General features: G+C 40.9%; 1 protein-coding gene across 3 annotated transcripts in view; it reads left to right on the top strand.

Moving 5' to 3' along the window:
* Positions 1-2,910: 2,910 nt before the first annotated feature.
* BAZ1A (bromodomain adjacent to zinc finger domain 1A) overlaps positions 2,911-13,407 on the top strand; it is a 95,696-nt gene continuing 85,199 nt past the window's right edge. Inside the window, exons 1-2 of one of the 3 annotated variants that reach the window (XM_047862002.1) lie at positions 2,911-3,047; positions 3,519-3,689. In XM_047862002.1, the coding sequence (XP_047717958.1) occupies positions 3,577-3,689 (113 nt within the window). In that variant the 5' untranslated portion in view covers positions 2,911-3,047; positions 3,519-3,576. Of the gene's footprint in view, positions 3,048-3,272; positions 3,690-13,407 lie in introns of those variants that run through there. The other 2 variants (XM_047862003.1, XM_047862001.1) reach the window with 2 other exon arrangements.

Below are 13,407 nucleotides of genomic sequence, written 5' to 3'. Positions count from 1 at the left end.
CAGAGGGGTAACTAATGGAGGGAGGGTAGGGGATTGCATCGTGAGACCCAGGAGGAAATGTTGGAGCAGAGCTTTCTGTTGTCTTTCAAATCATGCCCCGTGGATAACTTCATTTGGAACAGATCATGGCTCCTCCTACTATATTTTCTTCTAATCTTTTCTACTTCTCTTTTTGCATTATATTACTCATGATCATTAGGACTCACACCATTCTTGTTTTCGTTGTCTTTACATCATCTCTTCCCTACAAGATTGTACATTTTTTTAAGGTCAGGTTACATTTATAGTGTATACTATAAGCTAGTGTCTTAGCACATAAGAAAAGCCTGATAAATATTACTTAAATTGCTAAAAAATTAAATGATTTTAATTTCATTGTTTTCTTTTTTCTATCTTTTTAAACGTGTACTTTAATTTTCATAGTCTCCTTTACAATATTTTCCATTTTTTTACACAAAATCTTATTTCATGACATTATTCTTAACTACTTCCTGAATATAGCAATAAGCTTTTCATTCTCAAAAGCCTAGAAGTAGTAATTAATAAATAAAGTAGTAATTAATAAACTAGTAATTAATATAGATATCAAAATATGAAATAAGTATATTAGGTAAGCTTTCAGTAGTAAATGTGTAGGATAAATTTAAAAGGTATAATTTTGAGGTAATTTAGATAGGCTATCAATTTGATCAAGTATGATAAATACATCAAAACTAAACATGGGGGGCACCTGGGTGGCTCAGTTGGTTGAGTGTCAGACTCTTGATCTCAGCTCAGGTTTTGATCTCAGGGTCTTGATCTCAGGGTCATAAGTTCAAGCCCCAAACTGGGCTCTGTGCTGGATGTGAAGCCTACTTAAGAAAACAAAAGACCCCCACTAAACTAATATGTTAATTATAACTTACTAAACTTACATTATTGTGAATTAACAATGAACAGCTATATAACATTTATTAAACATCACAGATCATTAAAATAAATCCTATGTATGTAATTCAGAGAACTGAGTTATATAGGATGATAGTATTGAAATCTGAGTATGGTAATAGGGAAATAGTATTTTGATAAAGTAGAATAAAATTTAACTTTTAAGTTAGTACTAAAAAGAATCCAATTGTTTAAAATTTTGTATTTAATAAAAATAAAATTGACATTTTCTTATTGTGATTTTAAGAAAATTTTAACACCTTATCAAATAGACACCAACCAGGTGACATGTGCAAGTGTTGAATCATTATATTGCACACCTGAAACTAAAATTACACTGTGTTAACTTGAATTTACATAAAAACTTAAAAAACTTCGTGAGCTCTAAGAAATATAAATATTATACAGAGAAAATTTCCTGTTTTTAGCTTAACAGTTAAGTTGGGATTTTGAATTGTGAGAATGATGCTTCATTAACAGTTGTAAGTTTATCCGTCCTCGTTCCCCCTTTGAGAGCCGTTGTGGGCTCTAAATTTTTCACCTGGAAAATTAAATACTTTCTAGGTAGGGAATAATAAATTGTTACTCAAGTACTTGTTGGAGGCCAGTTAAAATGTTTGAGTGCAAAATTTTTTGAAGAGTTTATCCAGACTAAAGAATATATATATTTAGTACTGAGAACACTTCCAAGCCTCTGTGACTTCTATATTTGTACAGTAAGGTGCATTAATTTTATTAATGATTTTTAAAACACTCCAAGCATATTGTGTCTTTCACAAAATTTTATTTTGCTAGCTGCCATAAAAGTATCTTGAAAGAAGTTAAAAAATTATAACTCTTGCCATTTGAATAGATTCCTTACATTTTCTGCTCCAATGTACTCATGTACTTAATTTGAAGATATAAAGATGATCCTACATTGTTTCTATAACTATGATCATTTCACATTGCTGGTACTTAGTTATGTCCTTTGTTGAACGACTGTTCTTCAAACTTACTGTCTTTTAGACTCATTCTTACATGTTAATCCGCAAATAAGCAAATGTCAAGGGCTGTAGCAAAAAAGATTTAAAACAAAACTGGCAAACATTTGGAGTTATTTGTAGTTTCAAAAATTCTTTTTAATTCAAGAGTCACAAGTATTATGTGCATTAAAATTAGTTTCACAAGTGGAAATTTTGAATATGGGAAAGTTGCTTTCGGGTAAACTTCACTAGCAAATCCATAATCTTTAAAATTCTGTATGATTGAATTAAATGTTGATACTTTGCAAAATATTTTCAGCGGCGCATTACAAATACTACTTTCTAAAGGTGTGTTTTTTAGTTTTAAATATATGGTGGTCCCATAGGCATGATGACATTTTGTAACATATACCTTTTTGGTCTTTTCCTCTAATCTTTGACTGAATTGCCCTCTTTAAATATTAAAGAGAACTGCTGTCAAGAAAAGGTATTTTCTTTCCAAGAAGGATGCTTACACAAGCAAAATATTTTTTTAGACATGAAAATTCTAATATTGAAGAACATATCAAAATAGTTTATATTTTTTATTTCTTATCTCTCTTCCCATCTTAAAATAAAAGTTAAATCTTAACTGGAATCCTTTGCCCACCGTGAAACCAAGCGACGGTGCCAGACTCGAAGATGAAGGCTTTACTTTGTTAGCCATGTGTTTATGAAATCCCAGCGCCTTCCCTAGATCTCTTGGCTGATAATCTCAAACATGGAGGATGCTTCTGATTCTACACAAGGGGTTGCTCCATTAATTAATAATGTAGCTCTCCCAGGCTCTCCGCCGTCTCTTCCTGTATCAGTGACAGGCTGTAAAAGTCATCGAGCAGCCAATAAAAAGGTAGAAGCGAGAAGTGAAAAGCTCCTCCCAACAGCTCTTCCTCCTTCTGAGCCGAAAGTAGATCAGAAACTTCCCAGGAGCTCCGAGAGGCGGGGAAGTGGCGGTGGGACGCGATCCCCCGCGCGGAGCCAGGCCGTGGCAGCAAGACAAGCGGCGGCCGGCGGCGCGGCGCGGCCGGCGAGAGGCGACCCCCCGGGAGGACAGAGCCTCCCCTCGCTGCCCTTGTAGTTGAAAAGGTGGAGAGGTGGCAGTCGGCGTGCTCGCAGGTGAGGGGCTCCGTGTGGTCGCTCGCAAGCCGGCCGGCGCCGGCAGGGAAGTGTAAGCGAGCGGGGGAACAAAGCGGAGCGGCGCCGGGGTCCGCCCGCAGCGAGCTCCTCGCGGCGTCGGGCCGGCCGGCTGCGCGCCAAGCACGTTGCGAGCCCGGCGGCGGGCCGGGAGCCGGCGCTGGGGGAGGGGGCCGCGGCCGTCCCCGCACCGCCCGCCCGCGGCGGGGCGTGCGGCCCCATTGTGAGCCGGCCGCCGGGCGTGCGGAGGTGGGGCGCGCTGGGAGGGCAGAGGCGGCGGCTCGGCTCTCTCAGGACCCCAGGAGCGGCCGGAGCGACCTCGGCCCGGGTGGCAGCCGCGGCGCGTCAGTCACACAAAAGGCAGTCGAGCTCCCCTCCGGCGCGCGGACCGGCCCACGCCGCCGCCGAGCGCTCCCCACCTTACCGGCTTTCCTTTCCCTCCAATTTTGATAGGGAAGCGGGGCCGACGCGGGCGGCAGAGGGTCCGGGCGACCCCGCCGGCGGACAGGAGATGCCGCTGCTACACCGAAAGCCGTTTGTGAGACAGAAGCCGCCCGCGGACCTGCGGCCGGACGAGGAAGTTTTCTACTGTAAAGTCACCAACGAGATCTTCCGCCACTACGAGTAAGGGCCGGGCCGGGCGTGGGGGGTGCGAGGGAGTGTGGGGACTCCCTCCTCAGCGTCCTTTTGTCTCTTCTTTTGCTCGCTTTGGGCTTCTGGCGGGGCGACTTGAAAGTGACGGCTGGCCGCGGGCCCGCGTTTCTCTGCCCACCCCCCCCACCCTGCCCAGCCCGACGGTGACTGCGCGGGGTTCCCGGGCGGCGCGACCCGCCGTTGGCGCGCGTGGGGAGAGCGGGCCGGGGCCGAAAAGGCTGGAGTCCTCGGCCGGCGGTGGGGACCGCTTCCAGCCGCCGCTGCCGCCCGGCCGCCGGGCAGCGGAAACTCCCCGCGTCGCCCCTCCCCGCCTCGGCCACACGCGCACTCCGGGGCCAGTTCCGGGATCCCCGCCCGGCGGCCGAGGGGATCCCCGCTCGGGTCACCGGCACGGGGCCGCCGTCCCCCGGCCCCGGGGAGGGAATCCCCGCCCCCGGGGGCAGGAAACGGCCGGACTGGGCGTCGTTTCCTCGGTCGGGAGTGGAGACTGAACGTTGGAGCTAGCTGCCTAAAGGAGAGGACGGGAGGGAGGGAGCGGAGTTGAGACTCCGAGAGGGAGTGGGCTCCCCGGCGGGGCGGGGCGGGGGGGGGGTGCGGGACACGAGGGGCTCCACCGGCGGGCTCTCGCCCGGTGAGGCTAGGCCTCGGAGTGTGCGACGCGAGCCGAGCGCTCTGTCACCGCCTCTTCTTGGTGACTAACTCCCGGCCCCGGAGAACTCAGCGTCTCCGCCCCCGGGAGACCTTGGTGAGGAAGAAGTCGGGTTCGGGCGGGGGCGGGGGGGGGGGGGAAGACGCGGGGAGAGAGCCGGGCGCTGGGCACCCCTAGTTATCACTCTTTTCGCGTAGCCCCGAGGGCGGAGGTGGGCGTTGGGGGAGGGGGTTAAGACAAGTTCAACTCCAGCCTCAGCCAGTCTCCTCTTTATCCCCCCGCGCATGTGGGCTGTCTGACATGTGCCACTCGCTATTGTTTTGATAAGAATCCGGAGCTGCTGCGTGTGTAGTTTCAACTCCTAAATCTTAAGTACCTCGCCCGGTTTATCCCAGGAGATCCCCTTGTCCTGTGACACCAAACACCCGGGGTGTTTTAGAGATGTGTGTTTAAAACAGGATCTCCAAGTGAGAACCTGAATTGGTCGGTCAATGAAGGAGCCTGATCCTCCCTTTTTCTTATGCTCCCTTTATTCTCTCCACTCAGAAGGAATCTCTTTGTGGCTTAGAAACCAAGTGTTATAGCAACCAAATAAATTGTGTGTAGGAGGCACCTTTTCGGAGTGGGGGCTTTGTGATCAAGGGAGGGCTTTAGGCAAAGTCTGCACCTGTCTGAGAAATGAGTAGTGAAGTTAGAAAAGTCAGTTCCTTTGAGCTTTTATTTTAAGTAAGGCTTCTCTTTTTTCTTCGGCTCCAGAGCAAGAGTCACACATGAACATGTTATATCTAGAGAAGTTTTTCAGCAGACAGTACTTTTATATAGGAGTGTACATCTTAACTCAGCTCCTGTACAGACTTGTTTTGTTACTCAAATATTCACTCTTGTAACTACTTAAGTGAATTTGGATTAGGTAACTTGACAAGGATGATGTCTCTCTTCTTTCTTTCCTTCCTTTTTTTTTTTTTTTTTTTTTCAGTTTAAGTTAAAATTCTTGGTAATAATTCCCAATTAAAAACAATTGTACTTAAAAGTGCCAACAAAATGGAAAACCGGCTTAAGTTTCAAACTTTTCTCCCTTGATATGAGCAATCTTCTCTTTTTAAGAAACTTTTCTCACTTCAGAAGGGAGCATGACTATGGCTGTATCCTTTTTGAATTAAACTTTTTATATACTTTGGTTCTTGATGACTTACTATAATCATGGAGAAATCTGAAATGCTGAAATACATTTTTTGGTATCCCAAACCTACTACCTTCCACTAATATTATAAGAACTGTGTCCTTTGTAGCCTTGTAACATTAACAGATTTTTCTAAATAGCTGATTTTTTGGTTTTTGTTGTTTTCTCTGTGCTGAAGTGTTTGGGTTTTTGGAATTTATAAGCAGTTCAGGAGAGACCATTGGTTTTGGAGCAAAGATATTTAATATCATTTACCCTGAACAAAGCAGAGCTACTAGTGTTCTTAGGTATTAATCTTTGTGACTTTGAATTGGCAAAATTGGAAGAAGACTGACATTTAATTGTGTTACATTTTGTAATACTTTCTTTTAGATGATTATAGAGAGATCTTTCCAAAATTGCATTCATGGTGTATGGTATATGGTGATCCTTAGTATTATGATAATCTGACTCTTGGCGCAAGTCCGGAGAAGGAAACCTGTTTTCACTCATTCATTAAACCACCAATTGGCTTATGTGAATTTGTTTGAAGATTATCCTTTAAGTGCATTAAATGAATATATTTGTCTTTTGTCTTTGTGTAAAGACCACTATGCTCACCTATTTGCTCAGGCTTTTGATTTAAGTATAACTTTTTCTGTTTTAATCAGTCTCAAAGAGAGTTTCTACACTTCCCTGCCTTTTTTTTTTTTTTGCAACACAATGCAAAGTAACTTTTCCCTCTGACTCTGGTTAGTAGAGGTTCCCAGTGACCTTTTAATTGTTAAATAGTTTTCTGTCTTCATCTTACTTGATAAAATAGTCTAACATTTTCTCCTTTGTCCTAGGCAGCAATGATCCACCCTCCATTTTATCTAGTGTAAGATCTATTATTGCATGCTAATATAATACATTTGTTGCCTCAAATTTTCTCTTTTCCTAGACCAAGAATCTTTTGAGTCAGGGACTGTGACCAGAATGGATCCTTAGCGATTATACAGTACAAACCCTTCTCTTTTTTTTTTTTTTGTTTGAACTACATGCTCTTTAACTAATTGCTAACTCTTGTTTGACCTGCTTTCCATAAGTAAAGAAGACTCATTAAAAATAGCACATTAACTGTAGGCAAATGATAAGCTAAGGTACAAAAGAATGAAACTGGACCATTGTTTTTGTGTTCTATACAAAAATAAACTCAAAATGAATTAAAGACTTGAAAGTAAGACCTGAAACCATAAAACTCCTAGAAGAAAGCTCCTAAGCAGTGAGCTCCTTGACATAGTTTTTGGCGATGATTTTTTTAAATCCAGCACTGAAAGCAGAAGCAACAAGAGCAAATGTAAGTAAGTGGGACTATATCAAACTAAAAAGCTTCTGCACAGTGAAGGAAAACATCAAAAAGGTCACCTACTGAATGGGAGACAGTATTTGCAAATTATATATCCAATAAGGGGCTAATATTCAAATTATAAAGAACTCCTACAACTCAATAAGAAAAAAAAAAACCTGACTAAAAAATGGGCAGAATATCTGAATAAATAGTTTTCCAAAGGAGAGCTACAGGTGGCTAACAGGTACATTAAAAGACACTATATACCCTTAATCAGGGAAATGCAAATCAGAACCACAGTGAGATCCCACCTCAAACCTGTTAGAATGGCTATTATCAAAAAGACTAGCATCAACTAGACTATTGTCAACTAGACAGTTGCTGGATAGGATGTGGAGAAAACTGAACCCTTGTGCAGTTTGTAGAAATGCAAATTGGTGCAGCCACTATGGAAGACAGTATGAAAGTGCCTCAAAAACTTAAAAATAGAACTACCAAATGATCAACAACTCTGTTTCTGCATATTTATCCAAATTTTAAAAACCCACTAATTTGGAAATCTATATGCACTCCCATGTTCGTTGCAGCATTGTGATAGCCAAGATATGGAAACAACCTAAGTGTTCATCAGTGGATGAATGGATAAAGAAATTGTGGTATATACACAATTGAATATTACTCAGTCATAAAAAGAATGAAATCTTGCCATTGAAGACAACATGGATTAACCTTGTTTAAGTGAAATAAGTCAGACCAATGATCTTTCTTATATGTGGAATCTAGAAAAAATAGGTTAAAAAAAACCTATGCGATACAGTGATACTGTAATAGCACTGTTATGGGACAGATGGTAGCTACACTTGTAGTGAATATAGCATAATGTATAAATTTGTCAAATCACTAAGTTGAACACCTGAAACTAATGTAACATTGTGTGTCAATTATACTTAAAAAAAAGATTTTATCCCCCCAAACCACACAAAAAAAACAAAAAACAAAAAATAAAACTGAGCTTGTAGGCAAAGAACAGAATAAAGCATGTACTTCGGTTTATTAGATAAGATAAAAATTTGTTCTCTAATTTGGTTAGCTGACAATTTTGTTTTTATTTTGGGCTGTGGATTGTTAAAAATGAAGCAGTCAGATCTGGATACTAGAAATTCTGGATTTGTAGGCTAGGAAGATGATTTGTTGTATTACCCAATGACTTAATCTCCTAAATAAAATTACTTTTTTTTTTTTTTTTTTAAGCCATTTAGCCCCTTGGTATCGGAATGTGTTTACCATCTTTGAGTGAATTACACTTTTCATACAAAAAGTAGGAATCTCTTTGTCAGTGACAGACCAGCTTATGCTTCAACCTGGCTTTCCATTGAAAGGTGTTTAACTGGTTTATAAAGCACCCGATTTTCATGGTTCATCAGCTCATTTGTTAATTCAGTCCTTTCAGCAACCCTCTTTTACAGATGAGGAAACTGGATTTGGGATAAAGAGAGTAAGTCTAAGATCAGTGTCAAAAACCATGTATCTAACAGTTGGTGAGATTAGACTTTTCACTCCCCTAAGACTCTAGAGTTTATATTCTTATTTACTGTCTGCATGATACATATTAGGGGGAATTCTTCCCATTATTTGTTGAGCTTGCAGAAATGTGCACCAAGAACGTAGGACCCTGCTTCGAATTCAAGCTTGCTGCCTAGATCTTTCCATAGGCACCACTTTCTGTTGTCTGCTCAGACATTTGACTTCTTTACCATATGCCCAGTGATTAAGCTTTAGATATTAAATGTATAGACTAGGATCCATTAGTTTACAGTGGGGGGAAGATGTCCATACAGACCAGCTATGCATGGAATCTGATTATTATCTGAAGGCCTTTTAGTGAGCATGGAGTCTTTTTTTAAAAAAATATTTTATTTATTTTTGATTGAGAGAGACAGAGTGTGAGCAGGAGACGGGCAGAGAGAGAGGGAGACAGAATCTTAAGTAGGCTCCAGGCTCTGAGCTGTCAACACAGAGCCTGATGTGGGGCTCGAACCCACAAACCATGAGATAATGACAGATAATGACCTGAGCTGAACTTGGACACTTAACTGACTGAGCCACGCGGGTGCCCCGTGAGCATGAAGTTTTTAAGGAAAGTTGGGTAATCTTCATAACTATTGTCTTCAAATTAGATTTTCAGCTCCCCTTTAGAAGTAAATCTGCTACATGTTCCAGGTATTTGGGTCCAGGAGTCTTTTTCTTAGATGGTAGAACAGATTCCTAAATGCTTTTCTTTTGGAGTTTTACTTTTTTGTTTGTTTTTGAGAGAGAGAGAGAGAGAGAGAGAGAGAGAGAGAGAGAGAGAGAACGAGTGGGGGAGGGGCAGAAAGAGGGTGGGGGGACAGAGAGGATCAGAAGCGGATTCCACACTGACAGCCGCAAACCTGCTTTGGGACTCAAACCCACAAACCATGAGATCATGACCTGAGCTAAAGTCGGATATTAAACTGCCTGAGCCACCCAGGCTACCCTTGAGTTTTACTTTTCATCCACTTAGTAGGCTACCATGTTTTGTGTTAATACATTCTTTTTTCAGGCAGAATATGTCTATCAGTTACTGTGTAACAAGCTAACCTAAAACTTAGTGGCCCAAAATAATCGTCCATTTTATTTGCTCGCTATTCTGTGGATTGCCAGTGTGGTTTCTGCTGGTCTCTGTGCTCATTTAGCTATAGTCAGTTGAAGGTTAGGCTGAGGCTGGTTAGAGTAAGAGGTAGCCTCAGTCATAGGTCAGGAACCTCAGCTGGGATCGCTTTTCTTTCCTCTGTGTGTGTTTTCTCACTTTATTCAGATATAATTGACTAATAGAATTATAAGATATTTAAAGTGTACAATGTGGTGATATATCACTACTGGGATGGCTTTTCTGACCATGTGGTCTTTCATCTTCAGAAGACTAACATGGGGGCGCCTGGGTGGCACAGTCTGTTAAACATCAGACTCTTGGTTTCAGCTCAGGTCCTGATCTTGCAGTATCAAGGGTTTGAGCCCCATGTTGGGCTCTGTGCTGACAGCACAGAGCCTGCTTGGGATTCATTCTCTCTCTCTCTCTCTCTCTCTCTCTCTTTCTCTCTCTCTCTCTCTCTCTCTCTCTCTCTCTTTCTCTCTCTTTCCTTCTCCCTCTCTCCCCTGTCCCCCACTCGCACTTTTTCTGTCTCTCTCAAAATAAATAAACTTGAAAAAATGTTTAAAAAATTAGAATTAAAAAAATAGACTAATATGGACTGCTTTAGATGCTGGTCTCAGGGTTCCAACAGGGTGAGAGCAGAAGTCTCTCAGTGTCATTTCTGTATTATGTTGGTCAAAGCTAATCTCGAGGGGCTAGCCCAGATTAAAGAGGCGGTGAAATAAACTCCACCTCTTGTGAGAAACAAGTACCAAGTCATATTTCTAAGGAGGCTGCATACCTTCAACCCTCTTTGCAGACAGTCTACCACGGAGCAGCTGGTAAGATATTATGCTTGGGTCATCCTAATTGGGTTTTGGGAGTTCGTTGGTTATCTTTTTGCAGCTAATCCCTCTTCCTACCCTTACCAATGCCAAACTTTTTCTTCAAAGATTCTCAAGTCTTTTATTTGTTCTTCTGACATTGTTCCTGTATCACACTAGTTATTGTGTGTATTTTTCTAGAATCTCTTTGCAAATATGGTACCTGAGCAGTTAGAATTGATACTATTTATTGCATGTACATACAATATGCTGGGCAACCAGTATTATCTTATTATCGTATTTAATGTTCATATTAACTGTTCATGGAAGATATCCCCATTTTATAGAGGGGAACCAGGTTCAGTAAGGTTGTGTAACTTACTCAGAGTCACATTCTGCAAGTGGTAAGCTGAGATTCAGACACTCTTCCTCGCCTTCACATTCATATGTGTGTACTTTTCTCTATCTAGATACACACAAAAATAAATGTGGACTGCCAGTGGAGAGTACATTTGTTTATTACTCTTTGACACTACGCTTTGGAGAGTCTGGAGATATTGAGATAATTTGTCCCTCTAGTGAGAAATGAATGTATAACACAATGGCATAAATCACATATATGCTATGGAGCCAGTGTAATGGGAGCATAGAAAATGGAGCTGATAACAGCCTTCAAATAAGAAGAGAACATCTGAGTTGGGTCCTGAAAGATGGAACTATCAAGACACAGAATGGAGAAAAATGACATTTTTAGCAGAGGGTGCTCTAAAGATACTTTTTAAGCTAAGGAAACTATAAAAACTCTTAGAAGTATGAATTTGCAGTTCACTTAAAATTTGTCTTTTTCACATTCATTATTGTTAAGCTAGGACTTCTGTTAAGCTACCATAATGTTTCACTTTTGTTGATTTCTATTTAAGATTTTAGTCTCTAGATACCAAAAAGCCTTTATTGCTGTTCCCCGCCTTGGTGCATCAGCAGATTTCAGGAGTCTGCCTTATGTGTCATTATCTAAGTCTGAGGCAGTGCTAAGTAAACTGCAGAGTAATATTTCATTAAATGTTTTTTAAAAGTAAACATTATATTTTTAATTAATCTAATTTTTCCCCTGACCATTTGTGGATAAATGTAATAAATGTAATTTTCATCTAGCTGAATCATCTAGCTGATTTTTTTCTGTATAACATAAGGCATGTTAAGTCAGCCATGCCCAAGATCTCTTAATCTCCTGCTTTTGTAACCCTGTCAGTAGAAGAAATTAATACAACAATCTATCCTGTCTTAACAGCAGTTACTACTTTTCTAAATTTATGATTTGTACTTTTCCATCTCTTGTATATTGCATGCTGTTTAAATCAGGAATTATGTTCGTTTTTAACCTGTGGCTGCATTGCTCAGCTATACTAATTATTTTTATGGACAGAGGAGTTTATGTCCTTTAGATCTTTTATGCAGTATTGTGCTGGGTCTTTCTTATGTCTAGTTGATACAGTTTTGTCCCTTAAGTAGAGTACACTTCGTGTTTACCTTTTCTAAATTATATTTGGCTTCTGGTTTTTATGTCACTTCATTCTTTTTGTTTTTATTTTTTATTTTTTTTAGTTTCAAGTTTTTATTTAAATTCCAGTTAGTTAACATACGGTGTAATATTAGTTTCTGGTGTAGAATTTAGTGATTCATCACTTACAACACCCAATGCTTGTCACAAGTGCTCTCCTTAATACCTATCACCTATTTAACCCATCCCCTGCCCACCTTCCTTCCAGCAACCCTCAGTTTATTCCCTAGAGTTAAGGGTGTGTTTTAGGGTTTGCCTGTCTCTCTCTTTTCCTGCCTATGTTCATTTGCTTTGTTTCTTAAATTACACATATGAGTGAAATCATATGGTATTTGTCTTTCTCTGATTGACATATTTCATTTAGCATAATAGTCTCTAGTCCCATCCATGTCACTGCAAATGGCAAGATTTCATTCTTTTTTTTTTTTTTTTTTTCAATGTTTATTTATTTTTTGGGACAGAGAGAGACAGAGCATGAACGGGGGAGGGGCAGAGAGAGAGGGAGACACAGAATCGGAAACAGGCTCCAGGCTCTGAGCCATCAGCCCAGAGCCCGATGCGGGGCTCGAACCCATGGACCACGAGATCGTGACCTGGCTGAAGTCGGACGCTTAACCGACTGCGCCACCCAGGCACCCCAAGATTTCATTCTTTTTGAAGGCTGAGTAATATTCCATTGTGTGTGTGTGTGTGTGTGTGTGTGTGTGTGTGTGTGTGTATAATACATACATACTACCTCTTCTTTATCCATTCATCAGAGTCATTTGGGCTCTTTCCATAATTTGGCTTTTGTTGATAATCCTGCTATAAACATCTGGGTGTATGTATTCTTTCAAATCAGTATTTTTGTATCCTTTAGGTATATACCTAGTAGTGTAATTCCTGGATCATAGGGTAGTCTATTTTTAACTTTTTGAGGAACCTCCATACTGTTTTCCAGAGTGGCTGTACCAGTTTACATTCCACCAACAGTGTAAGAGAGCTCCCCTTTCTCCACATCCTCACCAACATCTGTTGTTTTCTGTGTTATGAATTTTAGCCATTCTATATGTCACTTCATTCTTAATCTTATTCTACTAGATTTTTAGTTTTCCAAATAACCTTGTAAGTTAACAGTATGTTGCTCTTTGTTCCTTAGTTTGTTCACCATAGAATTGGTTGAATTTACATTAATTAGAGGTGTGTTCTTGCCAATAGTCGACCTGCTAACTCAGAAGCAAGTTTTCCTTAAGAAATAATGGAAAAGTCAAGGGGCATTAAGGAAGACACTTGTTGGGATGAGCACTGGGTGTTATATGCAGGGGATGAATCACTGGATTCTATTCCTGAAGTCATTATTGCACTGTATGCTAACTAACTTGGATGTAAATTAAAAAAAAAAAAAATATGTATGGGGACCAGAAGTAATCTGTGGAAAATTCTTCCCAACATCAAATGTACTATAAAAGTAAGCAGAGGATTTTGTTCTTATTAATGACTCGTCAGAATGAAAATGCTCTCCAGGCAGGAATTGTGGTA

Source organism: Prionailurus viverrinus, chromosome B3 (assembly GCF_022837055.1).
Source record: "Prionailurus viverrinus isolate Anna chromosome B3, UM_Priviv_1.0, whole genome shotgun sequence".
Lineage (NCBI taxonomy): Eukaryota > Metazoa > Chordata > Mammalia > Carnivora > Felidae > Prionailurus > Prionailurus viverrinus.
The sequence above is the reverse complement of the archived record's forward strand: the minus strand, read 5'-3'. Positions and strand labels throughout refer to the sequence as shown.